At 43.4% G+C, this 25905-nt stretch overlaps 2 protein-coding genes across 4 annotated transcripts in view; both read left to right on the top strand.

Moving 5' to 3' along the window:
* Positions 1-25905, top strand: part of PSMB2 (proteasome 20S subunit beta 2) — a 155802-nt gene that overhangs the window by 79673 nt on the left and 50224 nt on the right. The gene's annotated exons all lie outside the window — the stretch shown is intronic.
* CLSPN (claspin) lies at positions 2754-17892 on the top strand. Of its 3 annotated transcripts, none has more exons than XM_062620733.1 (25): positions 2754-2883; positions 3730-3859; positions 4395-4843; positions 5545-5640; positions 5987-6076; positions 6289-6361; positions 6887-6995; positions 7382-7932; positions 8670-8861; positions 9575-9753; positions 10277-10479; positions 10779-10843; positions 11233-11435; positions 11911-12071; positions 12177-12403; positions 12612-12726; positions 13447-13528; positions 13859-13953; positions 14506-14670; positions 14760-14881; positions 15099-15226; positions 15715-15817; positions 16450-16532; positions 16715-16876; positions 17075-17892. In XM_062620733.1, exons 1-25 carry the CDS (start codon positions 2851-2853, stop codon positions 17186-17188), a joined length of 3930 nt encoding a protein of 1309 aa, XP_062476717.1. In that variant the 5' UTR covers positions 2754-2850; the 3' UTR covers positions 17189-17892. The 3 variants fall into 3 exon arrangements, with proteins under 3 accessions (XP_062476717.1, XP_062476715.1, XP_062476714.1); XM_062620731.1 differs by having other exon boundaries at positions 5485-5640; positions 12615-12726; XM_062620730.1 differs by having other exon boundaries at positions 5485-5640.

Raw genomic sequence — 25905 nt, 5'->3', positions numbered from 1 at the left:
TTGTCAAAGAGGATCCCTCTGGTTACAACCACCACCAGCAAATGCTGTCCTTCTAAAAAGCCAACATTTCAGGCCACAAGTAAAGGCGTTTCCGACTTTCTGCCTTTTGAAGCAGCTACTTACGCAAGCTGCGCCCCTGCACACCCCCTCAGGTTCTGTTTAGCCAACAAGTCTCAGCTGACTCACAAGAAGGTCAGAAGTCAAAACATTTGATAAATAATAAATGCCCAGTCCATTTTATTTGCCTTTTTTAACCTGCAGGGTTGATATTTCCCAAGTTGAAACATCAAAAAGCCTGTTTTAAATGAAATGAAATCCAAGATTCTCATCTTTGCCTGACAGCCATTGATGAATACTTAAGGGAAACACCGGTTTTACGAGACCAGTAACAAAACCCCATGATGTCTGGCAACATTTTCATGCTGCCACTCAGCATTTGTATAAAATATATATGTAGTGCTACGCAAATAGTACTTAAAAAATTAAACAAAGACACAATCTCTACTTAACAAAATCTGCAATACAAAGGCTTGGTCCCGTAACATGCGGAGTATGGCAACTCAAACCTATACTTAAGGCATTATAAATTCAGAAAAGTCAGCAAAGCAATTAACTTCATAAATATTATGGACATAATGAGGCATCCTTATTGCCCAAACAGTCAGAACCTTACTTCTATATGTTAATCCACCCTCATATTGAGAGCAGCTCCATGTTTCCAGTGATAACACCCAATTTGGTTACAACAGACAATAGTTATGACAGGCTTAGTCCAGAGTTGCTTCTAAACATCTCACCTGCTACAAGTTGTGGAAGGAGTATGTTATTTACTGAAAAACAGATTCATAAACTAGCTTTTAAGATATGAATCTGTTAATACGACATTTTATCCAGTGCTAAAAAAAAAAACCACCTGAGCTTAGTCTAAACCTTCTTAAGAGCAAACATTTATCAAGAGTCACCTATTGCAGGAGGCTGCCTCGATATACCGGGTGTGAGTAACAGAACACAGGGTCAGAAATAACCTAAGAGCAGCTCATCTTTTTGCCACCTTTTCCTTGCCACCTGACTCTCAAAACTATTCCAAACACAGCTGTAATCTGTAATAAGATTTCACATTTGACTAAGTCAAAAAAACTGGTGTCTAGGTTTGTTTTTTTTTAAATGGCAGACTACCCAGAAAGACCCAAAATTCCAGGAATTTCTAGCACACCATCACCACCCTTTTTGCATCATTCATTACCAGTTAGAGAAGGGCCTCAGGAAGCAAAGGTCTCCAGAGTTACTGCTTCTATGGCAAGGAACACAGTGTTCTGTAGAGAAAAAGGACAGATGGTCTTAAATAGTGCTGGATATGTTTTGTTTACATTTGTGCAACTCTAAAAGCTTCAAGGTTATTTATTCACAAAAGTGGATACATGTTTTAACCAGGTAATTTCATTTGTTGCTAAAATTGAGGGGTTTCTTTTTGTTATCTACTAGGTTAGAGGCAGTATCTTAGTGCTATTGATTAATGGTGGGTTTGCAGAGCCCCCATTACAAACCAGTGATTATTAAATTACTGTAGCTCATGAAGTAGCTCCAGGAAACCAGAACTGCTGTAATGTTTGCAGTGGGTTTCACAGACATTTGCTTTTTTCACTTCCTCTATTCTCAGACTTGTTGGCGCTACACAAAGTATCGTAGCAGCTGAGTCCATCTGCTCCTTATCCCCCACGAAGCTGTGCCTTACACATACTTTTCCTGGGCTTTGCCTTCAGTGGCAGCAGATTGCTGCTGTATGACTTGGAAGAAAAACACTGCTGTAGCAGTATGCTCTACAAATGGTGAATGTAATGCTGAAAGAGCACCAAACATCCCTAACTCTAGTTCAGAACAAGGTCCCAAACACTCACCCCACCTCATTGTACTTCCTCCAGTTGTCAGTGGTAGGAAACGGGCTGCAATCAACCTTTGAAGTTCCACATTCTAGGGAGGAAAAGAAGAGATTGAAGCTAGATTACCTTAAGGTCCTCTACAACCCTAACTATTCTATGATTCACAGCTGCTTACACAAAACCAGCACTGCATCTTTCTGTGACATCCTATAGCCTGAAGAAGGCTCTCAAGCATCAAGGTTGAGTTCTGACCTGCCATCCTTTCCCCTTTTGGCGGTTTTTAGGCCTTACATACTGCAGGCTTGGCACTGCTGGCACTGCTTTACATGGATAGAACAGGTTCAGGTGTAAGACTTCTCTCTGCTCACACTCATCTGTACTCATCAGTCCCAGCTATTCAGGGAAGGCTTGTTGCACTCCCACTAGCACATACCTGCAAGATGCCTGGAGCAGGCCCATGGCCTCCTGAGGTGGCGCAGCACCCGACGCTGGTGTTACCTCACGCTGGCTCTACAAACAGGGCCAGGCTGCCCTCACGAGAGCCCCATTCTAGAGCACGGCCTAAGCTCTGAGGGGGCCCATGACCCCCAAGGCAGCCACACAGCCTAGGGCCACATCGAGAGGACTGCTACCACCGAGCAGACCCCCAGAGCCCAAAGACACAGCCATGGACAGACCCTCAAACGGCGCCGCCGAGAACCACCACAGCCCTGCAGCGCCCACTCCCTTCTGGCAGCAAGGCGGGAGTACCGCAGGATGTCTCTTATATAGTGCGCGGCGGCGTAGAACTCGAGCAGTGATTGGGCCAGGCGAAGGAGGAGGGGCTACGCGGCGAAACCTCCCAATAAAAAGGCGAGGGGTGGGGCTTGCGGGGCAGCTATTGGCTGTCTCTAGGGATAGGCGGGGTTATTTCAGGGCGCGAAGACTCGAAGCGGGCTCCTACGCGGTTGTGTGGCGGGAGCGGGTCAGGGCGATGGCGGCGGCGGCGGCGGCGGCTCCCGCCGAGGTGAGCTCTGTCCCTGCGCCTTGCCCGGACTGGCGGCGGCGGGTGGTGGTGGTGGTTATGGTTATGGTGGTTGTGGTTATGGTGATGGTAGTGGCGGTGGCAGCCGTAGCTGTAGCAGTTTATGGCCTGCCTGCGGTCTTGGGTCTCTGCTGAGGGTGGTGCCATGGAGGGCTGGGTAGGGTAGCGGGAGAGGCAGCGGCGGCAGCGGAGCCTCTCTTCTCCGGGCGGCCCCGCACGCTCCCCGGGCTCGCCGCTCTCGTTACAGCCTGCTCTTCCCTGCAGCCCCGGCCGCTCGCCCTTCCGCCTTGCTGCCCGCGGTGCGTGCTGGGAGGGCCGTGCTCGGCCTACCCCCGCGGGCGCGGTGCATGCTGGGCGCCGCGGGGCTGTGCTCGGGGCCGCACGGGGGTGGGTGCCTGTTCTCCCTGGGTGGATGCCTCTCCTGGGGCTTGGGAGCGGCCGCTCCACCACACAAGGAGCCGGCACACGGGGCTTGGGCACCTTGTGGAGGAGCCTTTCTGAAGAACCTCTGCAGGTGTCTTCTGGTCCCTCTTTAATTTGTTCAGGTGAAATGCGGGAGTGAGAGAATGAAGTTTGCGTTGTAATGGCTTTAAATAATCAGTGCGGGTCAGCTGGCTTGTGGATTCCCTTTTTCCTGTGCGCAGGCTGGCCTGAAGTATTAATAAGTTGGCATTTCCTGTAAATACCAAGTAAATCTTACAATATAACGGTAATGTGTGTCTATATAGCTGTGTGTAAGGGGTTAGGCAAGGTTTTGGAATGCAGTTCAGCACCAAGAGTCATTGCTATATAACATGAAGTAAGGAAAATCTGGTTTTTGCTTTGTAGTCTCCATTAGAAGATTTGAGTTCTGACTTGCAGAAACGCCTGGACAGTGACTCTGACAGCGGACAGGGCAGCTGTGAAACAGCCTCTCCGGGTCACCTCAGCAAAGGGCCAGCATCTCCTGATGACAGAGGTCTGCAGTACTTCCGTGAATTGTGCCTGGTTGTTGTTACCTTCAGTGATGCGTTTTCCAGTTTACAAATGCCTTTTTAGGCTGTTATCATGGCTTAGCCTCTAGGATCCCAAAATCCCTCTTTTGCTGCTCAGAATGTGGGCAGAAGCCTGTAAATCTGTGAAAACCCTTTCTGAGGTACAGAAAGGTAAATAGCAAACTGGATGTGGGCCTTCTAATTGCTTATTCCTGTTATTGTTTGCTTAACCTCTGTAGTGACTGCTGGCTTTACTAGCATTTGCAAGCATTTACTAGCATTTCAAGACAAGTCACTGTCAGTGAAGGATTTTCAGCTTTGCCCTTTTTTAAAGGTTAAAAACCTATAAACAATTTGGATCAATTATATCCTGCCCTACAGGGAGAAGGGGATTGTGAAAACTTGAGTTCAAGCTGATTTGCTCACTGATGTGTAACTTTATGGTGAACTGGTTGTTAATTAACATGGGGCAGTTTTCTCCCTGTAGAATGCATCATGTCTTTTAATATGTTTTATCAGATTCAGAGGAAGAGATTTTTGTACGTAAAAAGACAAAAAGCAAGAAGGTGCTTCAGGACAGTGAGAGTGAAGATGGAGAGGATGTGCAGAATGGAACTCCAGGGAAAGATAAGGAAAATGAGGAGGAAAAAGAAAATATTACAGCCCAGAGGATCAAGAAACCCCATCGGATTCGCCAAGGCCTGTTAGATAGTGATGACAGTGACACTGGTGACCGACTGCAGGCTGAAGACCTTGAATCAAGCAGGAGGTCTGGCTTGTCTGAGAATGTGTTGGAAGAGGACAGACCCCTAAAATCTGGGAAAAAGTACAGAAAACGTAAACCACGTAAAGGGGATTTTGAAGAAGAGACAGCAAAAAATGCTATAGGAAAATCAAGAAGAAAAAAGAAGGAGAGAAGAGCTGAGTCCATTAAAAAGCTGGAAAAAGAGAAGCAGCCTAGCACAGAGGTGTGTATTTTGGCAGAAAATTTGAGAGATTTTCTCAACTAAGTTACATTTATTACTGCATTTGGTTATGTTTCAGTGTTCCAGTATTGCTGGTGTCCACATTACTGCAGCAGGTGTGGTATCCACAGCACACCACAGGGAGCATACCAGTTTCATCCACAAAGAAAGTGCAAACCCCAGCACTTGATAATTTAATGTCAGGCAGAAATTCTTGGAGTTCTTTGGGGGTTTGTGCCGTGCATAAACTGCTTTGATTGGTATTTCAGCTTTCTCTATGTTCCTGTGTTTCTGGAGGAAGTTTTGGACTACTTTCAAACTGGAATTCTGCTCTGAATAAACATCTGGTTGGGAGGTTGCATATTGTTGCTATTTATAAAATGCATGTTTCAGGTGTTAATTTATTCTCTGAGCCATTTTGGTCTTCAGTTGTTATTGAAGTTCCCTACTTACCATACACATAGGGAATACTGCTCCAGTAATGAGTATGACTGGCTTGCATGGCACACAAGATGCTAGATTAAACACGACATGTGATTTTTCTAATCTCTTTCATCAAGACCTTTTGAGAATCAAACTAATGTTAAAGAACTGAAAGGGATCTTCTGAAATTAATTATGTAACTATTTTATTCTTATAACAAGCATGTAGATGGTGGTGAAAGGTATCCTTTAAATGACAGTGGATGTCTTCTTGATGATAAGGAGCTCTTTGATAACGGCTTAGAAGAGGAAAACGAGGAAGAAGAGTCAATAGAATCAATACGAGCAGCAGTGAAAAACAAAGTGAGAAAATACAAGGTAATGTTCGCTAGCGATCCAAGATTCTTGGTTATTAGTCTTGTACCTGAGCATGTGCTAAAACTTTTTGACAATGGTGGGCTTCCATTGGTGTGACAGAGGAGAGAACGGTCCTTTGCTTTTTGTCCTTTGAGACATGTTGTCTTGGAAAGTTATAAAGATAATGCTATAGCAGGAGCTTTGGAAATCTGCCATAAGTGTTATGTGGGATTTATTTTGGTTTATGAGGATACTTGCTGGGTTTGCTGACCAGTGATGATCCAGTACAATTATTTCTTCCTTCTGACTTGTTTGCCTTTGGTAGTGCCTGTGTATCTAGACAACTGTCTCCTTTTATGCACTGTAGAACAAAGAACGGTTTCCTGAGGATGAAGGCTACAAACATGCATTTGATGATGAAGATGAGGAACCTGTAGAAAAAGAACCAAAAAGGAAGGTGAAGTAGTCCTCTTTTTAAAGCTGTCCATTATTGTAGCGACTCAAATGTGTTTTGTATGCACACTGCCCAATAGTTTTGTTGATTGGCTGGTTTTAATCTTCCTTTTTTTTAACTGGATGCTTTATTCTGACTCCTTTCTCTTTGAAAGGGAAAAATAAACTTAGTCACATATTTTCTTTTCTGACTTCAGAAGCTTTTCTTTCTTTAAGGAACGGAAAGCAGCAAGGTTGAGTAAAGAAGCCATTAAACAACTGCATAGTGAGACCCAACGACTTATTAGAGGTAAAACTTTGTATGGAAAGGGGTATAAACTATTAAAAATGGGAGAAATTGAAAGAATTTACTTGAAAGATTAGAAACTTCTTTTACCTAGCATGAGTTATTTAGGGTTGAAGGGGGCAAGGACCCTATTTTTATTCAAGGGTCTGTTAAAAGGTGTCTTTGTAACTAATGAAAAAATATAATTGTGCAAACACTTGGACCTGTCAATTTGTGTAAAGGTAGTGCAATATTTAGAGCTTGATAGGCATGCAATAAAATTAAAACTGGTCTTGCCATCCTGATACCAACATCACAGTTAATTTGCTAATGAGTCCATGGACATGTCGCATAATTGGTTTTCAAGGCTGCTGCTATTGGCACCCCTTCCCAAACAGCAGTGTTTGCTGGATTCAAGTTTAAACTGTGCTGTTTGTGCCTAGTAGATGTCTCTACTGCAAAATACTTGTAAAGCTTCTTTGAATTTCAGAGATATCAAATAAATGCATTGCATGATGTTTTAAATGTTCTTTCACCTCTCTCTGGTAGAATCATCAGTGTCTCTCCCATATCACGTGCCTGAGGCCAAAAGTGTTCATGACTTCTTCAAGCGTAGACCTCGACCAGTATGTCAAGGAAATGCCATGGCATTACTGAAGTAAGGACTTAAACCTTCCTCATATCTTTTCATAAATTTTGATGCTAACCAGACTCTGCATGCCAAAGGTATTGTACAGACTTACACACCTGGAGATTAGGAGTATGTCACTGTTAACATAAGGCAATGCTCCTGTCTTGATGCAGTTGTACTACTAAAGTAATCAGGGTGTAGTAGTAACTCCAGATGAAGTAACATTCTCATGCAAAGGTACTTTAATGTAGTTCAGACCGAGCCCCAACATTTTACTTGGACCGTTTCTTCTTTTGAGTAATGTGTAGTAAGATACTTAAGCTACTATAGCCACTAAATCTCTTGGGGAATTTTGTACTGTGATAGTGTAACTAACCAATACAACTCATGGGTGATACTTTTTTTTTTGTTAGGTCTGCTAAATACCAGCTATCCCTAAATGAAGAGCCTGCAGACAGTAAGAACTTCAGCACAGATTGCAAAAATGGGCAGAGAGAAAGTGATCAATCAGCAGCTAATGAACCAGAAACAATTCTTGGCAAAGATGTTGGTGTTGCTGTGAGCAAGCCTCTTGTTGATGTAGGGAAGAACTTGACAGAAGACTGCGCTGAAAAACCCCAGCAGGACAGTGGTGATTGTCAGACAGTTGGGGCTGCAACAACTGATAATACAGGAGAGCAGCACTCTGAATTGGTAAGCACTGATACTCATGAACAGAAAGAGAATGAAATACCTTTAGCAGTTGATGGAGCTGCCCTTGAGCAAAGAGGTGAAACAGCACCAGATGTACAATGTGAAAAAAGCAATCAACAAGAGGAGCCTGGAGTGGCGGCACAGCCTGAAAAAGTGAGGAAGTCCAAGTTGGATAAACTTCGTGAACTGGGAATAGACCTGTCCATCAAGCCAAGAATCAACTCTGGCAATGAATCCTTTATAAACCTGGATGAATCTGATTCAAGTAAAGGTATCGCTTTTATTGTTGCAATTCTGTCTCATCTGTCCAAGTAACAGTTAATCTGACTTTAACTAGGAAATCTGATTATTTTTGTTTCAGGCCTCATCTCTGTCCTGTTTAGGTGATAGGACAGTCAGGCACGTTCACTTACTACTGTGGATTTTTTGATTAATGTTGGCATCCCTTTTCTTTCAGCTGATGCTTAAAAGGGAAGTTGTGAGTCTTTAATGCTTGAAAGCTTGAAGGACTGCTCAGTGATAACTATTTAAGGAATGGTTTAATTCCATTTCTCCACCATGAATTATGTTGGCACTTAAAGCACATGGGAACATATTTTCAAATGAATTCAAAATGTAACATGCAGTAATTATCTGGAAAGAAAAACTGGCCTGTGTTCCACTGACTTTTTCAGCCATCAGTCTGGTTTTAGATACTTGTGTTAACAGAAATTTAGAACTGGAAGTGAATTGGTCTTGTGGATAAGCGGTGGTTAATGGTAAGGTAATTTAATATTAGCTAATAGCAATTAAGTACAAGTTACAGCAGAAATATTCTGTAATGGTTTATTGGTTTTGTAGTCAAATAGAATGGGTTTGCAAATATTTTAATAAAGAATTGGAGTTTTAACCAACTTCCTTTGGGGGGCGGGAATCTTGAGGCATACCCTTGACACATTAATACTCAGTGCTTTTAAATGCTATAAAATGAATTGAATTTGCATTTTAAAGTTTAATGTGTATTTAAAGAATTGGAAGCCTTGAAAGCACGTTTCTTGAAGCACACTCTTCAGGCATCAAAATCCAAAGTTGAACGGACCATAAACATGAACATTATCCGTAAGGAGACTACATCTGAAGGAAAGGAGGAACTCAAGGCAGATGTGGTCCCAGCAGTGTTAGCAGCAGAGAGCCTGGATGAAACAGTCCACACCAAGCCAGGTTGGTGAGGGAGAAGTGATGATGATTGAATTGGCAAACTGTCTTCCCCACACACACACTTATTTCTCCCTTTTCCAGTGCTGCCCTATGAAATACAAGTGAAGGGATCTTCACCTGTGAAATTAGGGTGTTCCCGCTAATGGATAGCCCTGTTTCAAGGAAGAATCTTGAATAGACCTCTTAACTGACGGAATCAGTGCTCAGACTTTTGAACTATTACCATTTATTAGATCTCATACTTATTTCTGTAGTGCAGTTTCTGATAGAATTGTGCGTTTGCAAACAGAATTTGCATGCGACTCCTTGCATAGTATCAATTGAAATAAATAGATTCTTTGGCTGGGTTTATGAGCACACGCTATTTTTAGCTGCTCTTATTTCCTGTGCTGTAGCATATCTGCCCATGGCAACTGGATGCTCTTGTTCCCAAAAGAGGCAGTGGAGAGTAGGATTCTATTCTCAGTGTGCTGCACTAGTGGAATTTATGGATAATGAGGAATCTTGATAATTCATGAGTTTGTGTTGTCTAAATTGAGCTCATTGAAGCTGCTCCAGCTCTTACAGCTGCCAGATCAATTCATAAAAACATTTAAACCCAAGTAGCTTTTCCCTTTCTATGCACGTAGTTACACTTGGTTTGGATGCCGGAAGGCAGCGAGGTTAAGGCTATACTGTTGTACATCTAATGGGTTCATTTATTCACTTCTGTCCAGGTGAAAAGCTCCAAGCACTGAAGGCTAAACTCCAGGAGGCCATGAAACTCCGCAGGACTGAGGAACGCCAGAAGCGGCAGGCGTTGTTTAAACTGGATAATGAGGAGATGTTGGAGGAAGAAGAGGAGGAGGAGGAAGAGATGACAGATGAGTCTGAAGAGGAAGAAGGTGATCATGAGGTCTGTAGGCAAGATTTTCACAAGAATGTACAGCTTCTTGGTTCTGCTGCCTCCCTCCCATGAAATGAGACTTTAAGTTAGTAACAGGGGAAATTGCCAAGAGTGTTTCCTGGAAGCTGAAAAATTGCTGTTGTTGGCATGTTCAGGGCTTGGATTGCCTAAAACTGAATTTATTCATATTTTCTTTTCATATTTATTTGCTTAAACAGTACCAAAACCAAATATAAGTTCATAAAAGATTCTTTCTCTTCTTATATATCCTTGGCTCATTGCTAGCAGGGGATAATCTGAGGTCACCTGCCCAACCTGCCATAGCATTTACCTTGGCCTTTCCTTCTGAAAAAGGATCAGAATAGCTTGGCTGTTTTAAGTACCTCTGTGTCAGCTGAGTGGAATAGGTCCATGTAAGAACTGTGAATGTTGCTTGGCTTCATCCTCTGTGTGTTAAAATGCTTTCTTGAAAAGCATGCAAGGAAATTGACAGATCAAAAAAACCTCTGCTGTGTTCGGGGATGTTTTTTAGAACGTGGAATTTCTGCTTGATGAAGCAGAGGAGGATAATGAAGATACAGAAGAGAAACATGTTGAAGACTGTGATAAAGAAACTGACAAAGAATCAATTGATGGTGAAAAGCTGGAGAAATCTCTGCACTGCGATTCTGTTTTCAAACCACCTTCCACAGAGTCTACATTGATGCTTTTTAAGGACAGCTCCTCAAAAATGGGGTAACTAAACCAGGCTTTAAAAATGGCGCCTGAGCAATTTAAAATTTACAGTGAAAATACACAGATGTTCTTAAAGTACTTTCTATAGGTATTTGCTGGATTGTTCCAGTAGTTATGTGTGCATTTGTATATATTTGCTTTAAAAAACTTAATGGCTGTAACTTGTTCAGTGGAATAATTGAACCATACTAGATGTTAGATGTATTTGTGTGTTACCTTGTTTTTTGCAATTAGGTTTGACAGACAGTCATGCTCATCTTGTATATACTGACAAATCCATTTTATTTAATGAATTGCAGGTATTCTCTTCCTGATGAGAAACTTGAAATGGAAGAAGCTGCAGACAAAGGACCTACCAAGTTAGGTAAAGTAGAACTATTTTGGTAACTAGTACTTTTTTCTTTCACATGGCACACACAGAAGCTTCTCTTTGAGATGATATTTGATGTCTTTGTTATTTCGTCACCTGTATCGTTATACAGGATGATTATGAAAGTTTAGACTGGCAAAAAAATGGGAGGGCTTGAAAAAACTAGAGGAGAATAAAGTTCAGAATAATACCGGAAAACATAGAAACAGTCAGGAATGAATAGGATGAAATTCAGTAAAAAGTGTAATATGCATCCTTTGAAGAAAAAAATCCAACATGAGCACAAAAGTGAACTTCTAGCAAGGTGTCAGTGTGGCAAAATAGCATCTTCAGGTTTTACTGGATCACAAAAGTTAAGCACTGTATTAATACTCCTTTTGCAGAGGATGATGATTCCTTTTCCCTACCAACACTAGCAAAAGAGAATAGCCATAACAGCAGCTTTGAGTTGATTGGCTCCATGATTCCATCATATCAGCCCTGTAACAAGCAGGCATCACGTGGAGGGAACTTATCTGCAGCAGGAGGTTTCAGGTCACCTTCCCCAGGTTTTTTCAAAACGAGCTTTATCAGCTCTGCTTCTAAGGTAAGCTTCTGAGGCCTATTCCTGTCATATATTTACTCAGTGGGTAGTGAATAAATGTATTTTATTGTGCCTGTCGGATCTATCAAAGAAGATAATACCAGAAGGCACTCTCTAGCCAAATACTCTTGTGAGTAAGCTTTCAGAAAAGCAAACTGTCCCTGGACTTTAAAGTATCTCTGCACTGGAAAGGATAAAAATTACATTATAGAAACTTATGTTCTAAAACATCAAAGGAAAGATGCTGTAATCTGGTTTTTACATCTAAAATATGTACATAGCTAATAGTTTTTTTTAAGCATATTTACATGGATTGCACAACAGTGAACTCCTATGATTTATCAGAGCAGTCTGGATGTACCTGATTCCTGTCTGGTGTTAATCCTTAAAATAGTTTAAATGTTTTATCCCATTTTTGCTTTTGAATTCTAGGCTCGCAAGACAAATGACTTGTATATTTGTGTATTCCTTTGACTAGAGCTCAGGAAAGATGTCTGAGCCTTCTCTTCCCATAGAAGATTCACAGGATCTCTATAATGCCTCTCCTGAGCCAAAGAGTTTATTTCCAGGGGCTGGGGAGTCACAGTTCCAGTTTTCTTTGGAAGATGACACTCAGAGCCAGCTGCTTGATGCAGATGGGTAAGTAATAGGTGTAAAGCATAGCATTTTGTGCCCTTTAATGTATAACATAGAAATGAGACATACAGACCAGCAGGATCTTTCTAACTACAGCCTTTCTTTCAGGTTTTTGAATGTTGGACAACATAGGAATAAATACCAGTCTTCCAAGCATCAGCTGCCTCTGGCTAGTATGGATGAGAATGCGATGGATGCCAATATGGATGAATTACTGGATTTGTGTTCTGGAAAGTTCAGCAGTCAAGCTGAACATGTGCCAAATACCGACAGCAACAAAAAGCAGAACATGGAAGAATTGCTCAATCTTTGTTCAGGAAAATTCGTGTCTCAGAGTAAGTCTTGAGTTCTGTTTTCAGCTTTGCTGATTACTTGATTTATAAGCTTTATGATAAGGGACTAAGGCCGCATGTGGGATATCTGAGAGCATTAACAATTACTCTTCTTTGTGGGACCATGCTGTTATTTCTAGGATGCTCTCTGACCTTGGAAGAGTTAGAAGTATATCTGTCTGATAAGTTGCTATCTTATTACTTTCTGTAGCAGGTTCCCCAACATGGGCATCGTCAATATCTTCCAAGGCAGAAAAAGACAGTGACATAGAAGATCCGATGGCAGAAGCTCTAGCACTTTGTTCAGGCTCATTTCCCACAGACAGGTTAGCATTGTTCTTCCTAAAATCTACAAAAGCTTGTAGGGGTACTTGTCTCATTTCACTCTTAATGTGCTTTCATGTTCAACTTCAAAGTGCTATAAGCAAAAGTGTGGTCTGTTTTGGAGGTGAAGGGGAGGAATAGTGCAAATTGCTCGACAATCACTCTCTAAATTGGCAGCATGTACCATTTCCCACAGCTACTGTGAAGGGAAGTTCTGCTTTGTCTTTCACTGATAGTAAAAAGTGTTGACTAACTTTCCTCAAACAGAGAAAACATTGTTATAAAGTAGGATTTTTGGATGCTGTTCTGGGCTGTTGCCAAGCTGCTGGAACCATAACCAAATCTAAGTTGGATACTTGCATTTTTTTTTCCACTGATAAACTAGAAAGGTGTGTGGCTGCCTAACAAAAGAATAATGAGGCTTAACAAATGGGAATTCTAGAGGAATGGAAGAGGAGTTTTAGAGGGGGACAAACTCAGAAATTAGTTCTTGTCCCATGGTTTCTGCAAGTGAAGACCTGAGGTCTTAAAACATCAGTTCTAGTGGGGATTTGGGGCACTTAAAGCTAAATGCTGGTGAGAGACTGTAGCTCTTTGAGCACTCGCAGGTAATTGCCTGATAGCAGCTGTTGTAGTGGTTGAAACTTTGCCTTGAATGATTGCAAAGCCATCATTGGAGGTGAAATGAAAGTATGTATTTCTTTCATTTACTTTTCCCTTAGGGAAGAGGAAGATGAAGAAGAGCAAGAAGAACTCGGTGGCTTTCAGCTTTTAACAGATGATGATGAGTGTGAAAATGAAGAGGTATGAACTGATGGAGCAAGGCAAGCTGCGGCAGCATTCTGCCTAAGAGAATTCCATTTATCTCCTTAGTTTTTTAATTGTAACCATCAATACAAAGTATTGATACTTTCATATCAAGCAACTGAAGGTATTTTAAGAGCAATGTTTGGATCATTTTAAAAGTCTTCTTAATACCTATGGTATACTGGATAAAGCATCGTAGCATAGCAGATCCTCTCAAAAATATCTGCTGGTTTAATCTGTGTTATTGATTGAAGAGCAAAAGAAGCTGGTGTTACAAAGCAGTCCACTTTCAGGAATCCATTAATTCCTGAAAACTCTCTTTGACAGGATGAAAAAAGTGGAGACAGTGATGGTGAAGCCGCAGAAACGAGTGATGAAGAAGAGCAATTGCTGAGACGTAGAAACAGCTTGAAGAAAAAACTGTAAATAAATCTTTCGGTATCTTAATTGCCAGACAGAATAGAACATTATTAGAACTAGGAATTTAGTCTGTAATTACTCCATTGTCAGCATTTGTAGCTAATGATTGTGTTGTCTGTGGCTGCTTTTTTTGCTTTGGTGCTGTTACATTGAATGAGTTTAACTGTTGCAGGTGGGTTATAGAGGATTTCCATTCTAGCTTTTATTATAGATGGAAATAAAAAGAACAGTAAAAGCAGTGCATTTTTTTTTTTTTTTGACCAAAAAAAGGGGTGCAAGAGTATTGCTGTCATTCCTCATATCTTAAGATATTTATTGTTCTAGTAAGTAAAACATCTAGTTGGCAGTTATTGCAATCCCATTTGGTAGGCAACTGGCAAGGAATGTGGTGATGATAACTTGGAGTGCTGCATGTTGGCAGGCTGTGCATGTTAGACGTTCAAGAACTAAAGTAATTTCTCATTTAGGATATTGGTTTATGTCAGAAGATAAATCTTGCTTTCAGGTTTGTGTGATGACTATTGGTCTACTGAACTCTCAATGTTCTTTTATAGAAGACTGCAGGAATTCATGGAAGATGAGGCAGAGCTGTCGGGGAGTGATGTAGGAAGTGAGGATGAATATGATGGTGAAGACCTCGATGAATATGAAGAAGAGGTTATTGATGAGGAACTCCCTAATGAAGAGGAATTAGAAAACCAAGTACAGAAATTACACATGTCAGTGACAGTATTAGCATATGTTTTTGTGTGGAGTCATGGATGGCTATCATCTGGATTAACCTCCTCCCTTTCTCTGGTGTTGACAGGAAGGCAGTGCTAGATGATGACAAGCGCCAGTTACGCCTGTACCAGGAGAGATACCTCATTGATGGTGACCTGCATAGTGATGGCCCTGGCAGGATAAGGAGATTCAGATGGAAAAACATAGGTGCCTTTCTAATCCATAATTAATAGATGGGGGTGAAAGATTGGGAAGAGTGTGTGTGTAGATGAAATAGCTCTCGGTATTCCTCCAGAAGTAAATAAGGTCTTTCAGAAGTGAACTGAGGGGAGGATGTCTGGTTTTGTTTTTTCTTATTTTTGTGGTTTTATGTATTTTATGCCTTTTTTAAAATTAATGGGTTTGGGTTTTTTCCTTTGTCCAGATTATGCTTCACAGATTGACTTGTTCCAGAGAGACTCAGATAATGAAGAGGAAAATGAACAATTTGATGACACAGAAGTGAAATGGAGGAAAGAGCGATTTGAACGAGAGCAGTGGCTTCGTGAGCAGGTATTAGTTACTTTCAAGAAAGGCATCTTGCTTAGTGTTTGTACCATAGCTAGATGTGAAATTGCTAGCTCCTCAAGTTTAAACTAGAAACAGTACTGTTCCTAAATCTGTCTTTGAATTCATTGTGAATTCTACTCTTCTACAAGCATTGTACAAAGAGAAACTAATTCAGAAGAGAGAGGTGAAACAAATATGCTCTGAAACAAGCCAGCTTCAAAGCTGGACTAAATCTCCTCTCTGCTGCTTCAGGTTTTGAAAGTTTCAATGTTAGGTCAGATTCATTAGCTGAATGTGATGCTACAGGTTTGCTGTTCATGAATAGACTGAGATGGTAAAATCTAAGAAATTGCAATATGTTTTTACAGTACAAAGTAAATAAAAATGAGTATATATAATGAGAAGATTTGGTCTACTTAAAATATCAAATGAAACGTTTGTTCTTAAGATGAACTTCTACAACTCTGCAAAGTGTTTTCTCTCTGCTACAGAAAGAAAAAAATAAAGAGCAAGAGGAAGAGGAAGAAATAGGTGAAGACAGCCAATTCATGAAGCTAGCCAAAAAAGTAACTGCTAAGTCCCTACAGAAGAAAGGTAAGCTTACTTTTTATTGAGGTGACAATCAAACAAGAGAAAAAGTTCAACTTTCAGTCAGCACTTGTGGTCACCAGGGATCAGGAAATTCATGTCTAGTTTTCTTATACCAGTCCAAGCTCAAATCTTCCAGAACTAGAAAAGCTGAAGGTATAAAAGTATTGAAAATACGCAGCTGCAAGGTGGGTGATAATTGTGTGTATTTACATCATAAAATATTGTTTCTTCTGGAAACAAATGTTGTAGAATGGAAATACATCTCTGTTTAGTCTTTTAGTCTTCCCTTGCTTGCCTTTAAGTTGCAGAGAAGTGGGCTGTTAGTGACATACAGCCTAGCAGTTTCTTCAGATACCTGTGACTTAAGGAAACACTATGTAATGTAGTGAAAGCAAATTTAAGTTTTCCTTGGCTGCGGCAAAAACATGACTCAAGAGAAAAGCTGTTTCCAGACCAGATTTTCCCTTTTTGACTTGATAGAACTAATTGCCAGTCATCTGTTGTATGGCTCATAGTATAATTTGGTGTAAATTCCCACACATTTGCTGTCTGTTGTCAACTTTTCAGTTTAATATAAAACTACAGCCTTTCAAATGAAGTTCAGAACCTGACATTTTCCTCTCTGTCTCTCTTAGCAAGCCCAGCAGTAGTGGCACAAGACACAGCACTGTTACCTAGGAACCCCTTTGAAGCATTCAGACCAGCCAGTGACGTCCAGGTTCGTGATGGTTCTACAAAATGGTATTTCCAAACCACACCTGTAGAACACAGCAGTCAGCTGCCCCTAGGTTCTGGTCATTTCTGGTTTGCATAGTAGGGAGTAGTTTTTCTATTAAGAGTAGCCTACTAGTAACTTTTGCTCATGTGAGTGGTTTAACATGGCATTTCTTTGTTTTTCAGATAAAAAGCGGGTCTCTCTTGAACAGACCTAAAGCTGTCCTTCAGAAACTAGCAGCAATGTCAGACCTTAATCCAAACGCACCTCGAAATTCAAGGAATTTTGTCTTTCATACGCTTTCCCCAGACAAGAGTGAAGAGGCAAAGGAGAAATCCAGACTTCAGGTAAAGATGGGTGTGGAATGTGCTGCCAGTTCTGTACATCACCTGAATGTACAGGCACAAAGCACTGCCAAGCAGTTGAGAGCATTGCTGTTTTAAATATTCTGTCTCATTTCCCAGTGTGTGCTTTCACACCAAATGATTCTCTCATAATTCAGAATTTAAACTTTGAGGATTTTATATATTCCATTCTTATTGCAGGTGAAGAAAAGAGGTCCTTCTGCAGTAATAACACCTCAAGCCAAACGGTCTAAGGTGGACAGCACAGACGAAACAAGTCAAAGCCGAAGCATATTCCAGTACTTGGAGAGCTGAGTATTTCTGCTTAGGGCCAGAGGTTGTATCTGGTCTCTTTGCCAGCTGTGGTTTGTTTTGCAGGTCTGCCAGCAGCCATCAGGAAGGTAAACAAGTTGCTGTGTGCTCTTGAGCTGTCACTTAGTTCACAAGTTCCAGTTACTTCCAGCGAATGGTCTTGTTTATTCCCTTTTTAATCCGTTCTCTGTGGCAAATAAGAGCACAAAATCTGTGGTTCGCTTGGAGTGAAATACTAACTTGGTCTTTCCCAAGCATTAAGGAAACTTTTACACTACTTTATACTGTCCTCACAATCTCATATGTGTCAGTGGTATCAGTTCCATCTGAAAATACCATTTGTATGACAGGTGTGATGCAGAAATGCTGCTGTTTGCTTAAAGCACAGATGAAGGAGGTATTTCTGCAATTTGGGGTAAGAAAAATCAGTGTTAACTGTGGCAGGACATATGTTGTTTACACTCAAGTATGAAGCTGCCTATGGCTTCCTCCAGTGTCTTATTTCCTCTAATGCTAAGCATTTATTAGCTTGATGTTTTAAGAAGCACTAATTTATATTTGAAATGTATACTTTTAAAAAAGGTCCCACTCTTTTATGAGGCAGTTTAATAATGAGTTCTTTCCAAGTTTTTATTTCTGTTTATATTCATACATGTTGTGTGTATGTCTGGGGAGAGGGAAGAATGTGAATAATGTGGGAGAGGAAAATGAGGTATGTCGGGGGGGGTATTTTCTTGGGGGGGGGGGGGGGGGGGGAGCTGTTTGTTTTGCCCAACTGAAGGCTCTTAAATCATCCATTCCTACTGCACTCATCCAAAAGATGTCCATTTCTGAACAGCTAGTGAGCAGCCCTCTCTTGAATGAGGAGATTAGATAAGGACCCATCCACAGCTATTCTAAAGAAGAAACCTGGGATAGAATATAAAGCATTTCTGACCTTTCTGATTACATGTTGAATGTGTTAAAGTAGGGACCAGATTAATAGTAATAGTCCTCTCTGTAAGACTAAACATCTTTAGGACTTCATGTCACAAACTGAGGTTGGTGACTCTGCTGGATAAGTATCCTGAACTGTAAATTTTGTACCATCATACACCTGGTGTGCTCCATGTAAAATAACTTACTGTATATTATGTTTATAAAGAATTATGGTACAAATTGGAGTGCAACTTTACAATAAAACCTTGTTTTAATTTTGATTGAGGCAGTTGGAATTAATCTACAGGATTTCACTTGGTTTTATGTATGGGGTTTTCTTCCCCCAGATTGTTTATCTCTCTCTCTTCTAGGCTTTTAGGGGCTTTTTTTCCTCATTGCTGCTTTTCTTTTGTAGCCACAACTAAGCCCTTCTCTAGGAACAGCTGCAGTAATATTGGAATACAACAAAAACATATCCCTGCCATGTTTATTGGAGGGTAAATTCTCAAGTCCTTCCTATTATGTAAGCCACTTAAGTTTACATAAAATTCTTGGCCTTAAGAATGTTTCTTTTAACTGCTTCAGTAGTTTTGGTTTTGTTAATTCCTAGACAGAACTTCCTTTATCATTGGCTTGCAGTGTGCTTCTTGCAGTTCCTTCTAGCAGTTCTAATAATTAGTGTTATCTGGATTGGGGGGGGGGGGGGGGGGGTAGGGAAGAGAATGAAGGAGGAAAGGTCATTTATCAGATGTTTCTTGAAGAACATTATAACTGGTAGAAGGTATCTGAATATCCAGATGTTTCTCTATCATGGCGTTTGCACTGATTTGTAAATTGTGCTAATTTAGCACAGATCTATTGGGCAGTCACGTTCGAAGCTGCAGTTCAGCATCTCTTAATTTTGTTAGTAATACCTGCCACTAGAGAGCAGCACGGGAATGCTGTTCCCCTAGCGAAAGGGGAAGGAAGAGTGAGTAAAGCTTAAGCTGTACTCTTGACTGAAGGGGAAATACTTGAGAGTTTTCCATGCTCTATGGCATTGCAAAGGATTAAATTTATATAGACTTGTAATTGCTACATTTTGCAGTGTAAAATAGTATGTGATGAGCACCTTTAGAAGGTTGGCTTTGTCCAAGTGGTCTTGTTGCCCTCTCCTCAGCATATGCTAGCACAGTGATGGTATTTGTTTTGCTTTCCCTTTAGCATTTTCCCTTCAAAATATGTGGTGTTTGTTTTTTTTGTTTGTTTCAGAACCAAGAGCAGAAAAATAGTGTTGGGCTTGAAGAGCTTATAAATAGGAATAGATAAAATGGGAAGCTTTTTGGCTACTGCTCAGAGTAGATGTTTCTTCCACAACAGCTTTTTGGTAGTTTTGGGTTTGTGAAATGCTGGTAAGCACTGCATTGCACACCAGAAATTACTTGCATGGGAGCATATTCCATGCTGTGGTCCAGTGGTAGGAAGCCAGTGGCGCAGGGTCTGTAGGACCTGGAATCACAGCAGCAAGAGGGGTTGGTGCTGCTGATGCTTATTGTGCCAGACTCCATCTTCCCACCAGGGATGAGCACTGTGGGTTTTGTCCTGGCCCTTGCTGCTGACCTGCTCCCAACCATCTCATCACTCTGGCCAGCTCTTCCAGGGCTGCCCCTGCCCCACCTCCTGTCTGGCACATTAACTCAGCTTTGGCTTCTCATTTTCAGGTATTGATTCTGCTCCCCCCTCCTGGCACTGCGGTGATGCCGCTGTGCTAACGGGGAGAAAAATCCCCCCTGTTGCTGCTGGAAGTGCCAAGAGTGGTCTGGGGCTGGTAGGAAGGATTGCCTGAGGGTCGAGGCAGAGAGAGGTGATGTGGGGAAGGGTCCTGCACGCAGCCCTGGGACAGTGGTGCATTTCAGCCTGCACAGATGCAGCCTCTGTGGGGCTGTCCTGGGCTGAAGGAAGAGCTCCTTTCCACTTAATTTGTACTTTTCCCTTCTAATTGCAGTTACAGGTTAGAGTTGGGACTGATGCTGCTTGGTTTTGGCTTTGCAGGAGATGCAAAAGTGGCTGCATCTTTGTAGGTCACCAGGTTTTCATCTGAGATAGGCAGCGGTAATAATCACACGCCTCTGTGCCTCAGTTTCCCTTTCCTGCATGAGAGATGAGAAGAATAAAGTCTTTTGGATCTGAGCTCTGCTCCTAGACTCACCACCTTGATGAGAGGAGTGCTGCTAACCTAATTATGCACGATTACTTGCTGAGTGTGCAGACAGAATGAGCTCTTAGGAACCTAAATGATAGTGAAGAAATTAAAGGAGAACTTATTAATCGGGGGAAGGGACGGCCTTTGGTCTGTGTTAAAGGTTAACATTGCAGACACGTTTATAATCATAGCTTTCACCACTGCCTGGCTCCTCAGGGGCTCAAGGCAGTCACTGAATTATGTTTTCTTCCCCTTATGTTGTTTGTTGGGTTTTTTTCCCTTTTTGCTAAGAGACTGAAAGGGGGAGAGAAAAAAAACTATTTGTTTGTCTTGTCTAATTTAATTTATGTTATTTATCAAATAGACAGGTTATTTGGGAAACCAGATGGACCCAGGCTAAAATCATCTGTATTTCCAACATGTGAAAAATTATCTCGGAGTGGACACATGAAAAAGAGTGTGCTGTATGTTTTCTGTGCACTTATCACATGAGCTTCTGCACCTCATCTGTCCTGGACCTTTAATCACTCGTCCCAGACCCAAGTGTGTGGGTTAAAGGACAAAAAGACCCTCAGGCATCCTCCAAGTGTGGGGCAGGGAGGGCGTCTTCTGGAGCAGCTGTGTCACAATTATTTATCCTCTCTGGCTTTCACCCTGCTGGTAAGTTGGTGCATCTTTCCTCCAGGAGTGATAAATAGGGTCCTTTTTGGGGCTCATGAAAACATCTTTAGCATGCACTTGGGTTTGGAATGGAGCTGTTGCTGGTTTCAGTATCTGTTTCTTTTCCTTTGGTCCTCTGTAATTAAAGAAGGAAACACAGAAAACAGCAGCAGAACCAGGCAGGAAGGGCTTTAGTCTGCCTGAAATGGAGCAGGTAATTCAAGAAGTGCAGAAATACAGCACAAAAACTTCATAAAAAAACAAGTTTTGAGTGTTTTCTGCCATACAAAGGGAAAGGTAACAGCAGAGAGGCAAAACAACCCATCCTGCAGGACTGAGGATGCAGAGATGTTGCCTTGTGTGGTGGCAGAGCTGGTGCAGAGGATGCCTGGGCCCCTCTGGCTATTGCTCCTGCTCAGTTACCCTGCCAGGGAAGAGCTTGTAGAATGGTTTGGATTGGAAAAGACCTTGAGATCATCCAGTTCCAACCCCCTGCCATGGAGCTTGGGAGCTGCTGGACAGCAGTGAGGGGTCCTGCATGAGCAGGACACCCCAACTCCTGTTTTATCACTGAGAGCTGAGCCTGGAGCAGGCTCCCCTCCCCAGATTGCCCAGCAGCTCCTGCCATGGAAACTAGCTCTGTCTGAGGCTTGCAGCAGGATTGTGTTTATTAGGTGACCTGTAAAGCAAAAGTTCCATTCTCTATTAACTATTAGTCATTAATATTAATTATAACATTGCATACTCCATGTGGACAGATGTTCAGTCCTTGGGGATTAGTATTTTCTCTTGTAGCATCCAGAAGCCCAATTTATGGCTAACTCTAGCTATGCTTCTCCAGGCAGCAGAGATCTAAACCAGCTGTAATTAAAGAAAATGACATAAAAGATTGCAGCGAGGGGGTGGGTGAGAAGCAAATCTTGCAGCTTTGCAAGAGATTAATTTCATTTTTAGCTAGTATTTTTCTTTCTGCTCCTCAAGGCTGTTTTCATGCAACATGCTCTGTGCTGCTTCCCTTCCACTGGCTTATTGATTTTCAATAGTTGATGATGCTCGTGCATGTGATGATGGGAGATCAGTACCCGAGAGGTGTGTTCTCTTTGCATGGTAAGATGTGCACCCTTCACACATGTCCTCATGCTCACCCAGCACCCCAAAAGCCACTTGCAGCATCTAAGCTATAACAGCTCCTGAGGTGTTACTGCCACTGACTGACTGTATCCCCTTTTTGCTGGAAAGGGAGAAGAAGAGGAAGGAAAAGATCAGATGGGGTCAAGGCAGCTGGCAAAGACCCCCAAACAGCTGCAGGGAGCAAAAGCAGGGCTGGGGGAGCTGGATTTGATGTTCATCAGCCAGCACCAAAGCCACAAACCCTATAGAATTCTGGAGCGGGTGGCATTTGTCCATGACTCTTGTTGAAAGGGGGTGAGTGATGCTGCTGCTGTCTCCAGTTTCAATGGGAACTGGTGATGTCAAACTCCATTGTGGTGCATCATTCCTATTCCTGCCCTGCCTCTCCCTTCCTCTTCCATCTCTCCATCTGCAGCAGGCCTAAAAGCAGGGCTGTAGCCTGACTTGCTCTGCTCCCTGTCAGCCCTTTGGCTTCAGTGAGGTCCCATCTGTGGCCCAGTGAGGAGGTGTCCTTCCAGGGTCACTTTCCTGCCGCAGAGCCTGGCTGAGGCTGCACTAGGATCTGGTTTTGCCACCTGGGCTGCTCTCCCCTTGTCCCCTGCTCCCCAGGCAGGCTCAGCCCCTGAGCCTCTCCCAGGCACAGAGCAGGGGGAGCATTGCTTTGGCACTTGCCCGTGTCCCCCCCTGCCCCTTCCCCAAGTCGCAATGAATAAATCATTGTTTTATTAAGGAGAAGCAGCTGCTTTTTTCCTTGCCTTTTTTTCCTGACACTCCATCCATACCCATGCGAGCCCTTTGGCACATGCTCGAACGCCAAAAGCCCCATTGAGGGCCCCTGAAGCATAGCAATTGATACACAGAGATCCCCAAATCCTATTCAGGAGCCGGCTTTTCTGCACGAGCAGCCTCTAAACAGCTAATTCACTGCTCTTTTTGTCGCCGGGGTTAAGTGGTTAAGTGTGTGTGGATCCCATAAAAGGCCTTTACTCCATGAAAAGCTATATTTACATTGTAATCACCAAAGAACTGTTTAGGCAGTCAATAGTGGGGCAGGCATGGTGGGGGCTTGCCGGCGTGCCCCTCACCTCTCCCGCTGATCCTCCTGGAGCAGGACTTTTGTGGGATTATGTCCCTCCTCGCCAGCTGCCAGGAGCTGATGCTCTTTGTCTCTGCAGAGCTGGGGACCGGACCCATGGCGCATCCCCGCCTCAGCATCCTGCATCCCGGTGGCCCAGGCATCCCCGGTGGGGAGAGCACCTCCTGGTCCTGCATGTCGTGGCCATGGCCAGCACAGGGCAGGACCCCAATCCCACATAAAGGAGCCCCCTCGTTAATTAACCACCCATCCTTATGAGGCAGGTCCTCCTCAGTACCCCTGTGTGTGAAGTGCGAGCTCAAATTCTATCACTTTAACAAGATTAATTGAGCACAGCAAAGAATGGCAAAAGCTAAATTAATTCACCAAGAGCAAGGCGAGGGCTTCCCTTTCCACCAGGAGCAATTTCCATGTAATCAATTAGGTGATGTTCCAACTGATATCCCTGTCAGGGAACGTGCCTGCTTTCCCCACACGGGTGTGAATATTCATAATGGCTACACTGTGAGAGTAAACAGGAGAAATCCCCGTGTTCCCCTGTGGGGTTTGCTCAGGAGGGAATAGCACTGGAGTGGCCAGTGGGAATGGGATGCTGCACCCCACCAGGCACAGGGATGGAGATCAGGGTGGTGGTGGAGATGGAGATGGGGATGGCGGTCGGAGTGATGATGAGGATGGAGATAGGGATGGGTGTGGAGATGGGGATGCTGCTGCCATCAGCCACATGCCAGCAGAGCTCCCTATTGGGGAGCAATTGCAAACCCCATGGAGCGAACCGGCTGCAGCCCCTGGGACGCTGCCACCAACCACTGGGTGCTGGAGCAGCAGTGGCAGGAGCTGCAGGGCACGCGTGTGCTGGCTCTGGGTGCTCCCTTCCCTGCTGTGTTCGTCTTGTCTGCGCCTGAGTAAACGGAAATGAAAGTGGTTTTACAGTCATCAATTACGCACCGAGACCCGCGCGTTGCCTCCTGTGAGCTGTGTGATGGAACGAGTTTAAAAGTGTTTTACTGCACCCTCCAGCCCTATGGAAATTGTAATTACGAGGCTGAACAGGCCGGTTGAGCAGAAAGGTGATTTTCCCTAGTGGGCAACACACCCCCATGGATGGGGCTCTTGACTCCAGGATGGCCTGAAGGAGCATTCTGGGGCACGGGTGCCTGGTGCGCTGTGTGTCCCCGTGCCATGCACCATGGCCCATTCCAGTGACACCCTCGGCGCTGGTGCGTTGCTGGATCCCATGTCCCGGCATCTGCATCACTGCAGGGTTTTGTTTCCCCTCTGGTTTGGCTCCCGCCTGCATCTTTCAAAGGCTCTGGAGCAGCAGTGACTCCCTTCCTCCCCCGGCCAGCGCACATTGTTCACATTAGAGCCTAAATGAAAGGATATTGTTGGTTCCTGTTCGGAGATATAACCTCAGTAGCGGAGGGAATTTCACCCATGCAGAGAGCATTTCTCAGGCTGTTCCCGCCAGGAAAGCCCTTTGCTGGGGTCCGTCTCGCTGGGATGATGGCTGATGGGAATGGACCCGCTGGGAAGCAGGGGTTTATCTTGGCGTCCCGCTCTAATTGCTGAAAACTCTGCTTTCTGACCTCAAAAATGTGCTACTGCTCCTCATCCAGCACAGGGCACCTGCAGAGCCCAGGATTAGCACGGAAAAGCACCGGCTGCCAGCCGCCCGCTCTGCCATCCCTAAGGAAAAGTGCTCCTGCTCCCAAATACCCACAGGATTTTGGTTTTCCTTCTTGTTTTCCATCCCTTTGCCCTCTCTCCTAGGGAAATCTAAACACCCTGCCATGGAAAGGAAGGAAAGGGAAAGGAAAGGATCCATCCCTCCCTTGGAGCCGGACCTGCAGGATGCAGAGCCTGGGCACCACTGTCCCACCCGGCTGCAACGTGGGCAGGCACTTCATTGTACCCTCAGAACTCCACGTTTTCAGCCAGCTTTGCTCGGAGTGAATTCTCGCAGATGTTTGGGCTTGTCCCGGGTGAAGCTTGCTCGAAGTTCTCCACTGGAGCAGTTTCCACATCACAAAGTTCTCTCTGCAATCAAACATTTCATTTCCACCAAGGCAATATAAGTTGATTCCTTCAGGTTAGAATCTGCTACAGTTCTTAATCAAAGCAGGGCAGCTGAAATAAAGCCCTTTATTGAATGTTGTGACAAAGGGATAAATTAAGGCATTTATGGAATGCATCAGATTCGTGTCCAAGACTGAAAATTCAAAATCCTGAAGTTTTCCTGCATTACGAGGTCCAAATGCAGAGCTCTTCTCTTTCAGGACAAGTGTGCAGCAGTTGGGGTGCAGGAGGTCGTGCTGCCGTGACTGTTCCATCCACGGGCATGGTCCCATCACTGCCAAGAGGTCTGTGCTGCAGGATGGGGGCCAGCATGGGACAAGGACAGTGCTGGCATGGATTGTTTGCTGTGTAGGTCCTGTTCCACCAGCCCTTTTGAATTCAATGCACCAGCCCCTTCCAAATTACTTACACCAGCCCTTCCTAAGGGGAGGCTCATTGCAGTGGCTTCTTTTGCTTGAAATGGTTAGGTTTTGGTGAGGACAACAGCACACCCAAACACACACTGAGCCATAATCCAGCATTCATTGGTGTTTCTGCCTTTAGTATATTATTATTGTATTACTTATTATATTATTATTTGGACTATTTATTATTATAGTAGTGGAAGTGTTGCCCCATCCCTGGCAGTGTTCAAGGCCAGGTTGGACACAGGGA

The sequence above is a fragment of the Pezoporus occidentalis genome, unplaced genomic scaffold, assembly GCF_034315485.1.
Source record: "Pezoporus occidentalis ecotype Australia unplaced genomic scaffold, CSIRO_AGI_Poc_V1 ctg223, whole genome shotgun sequence".
Taxonomy (NCBI): domain Eukaryota; kingdom Metazoa; phylum Chordata; class Aves; order Psittaciformes; family Psittacidae; genus Pezoporus; species Pezoporus occidentalis.
The sequence above is the reverse complement of the archived record's forward strand: the minus strand, read 5'-3'. Positions and strand labels throughout refer to the sequence as shown.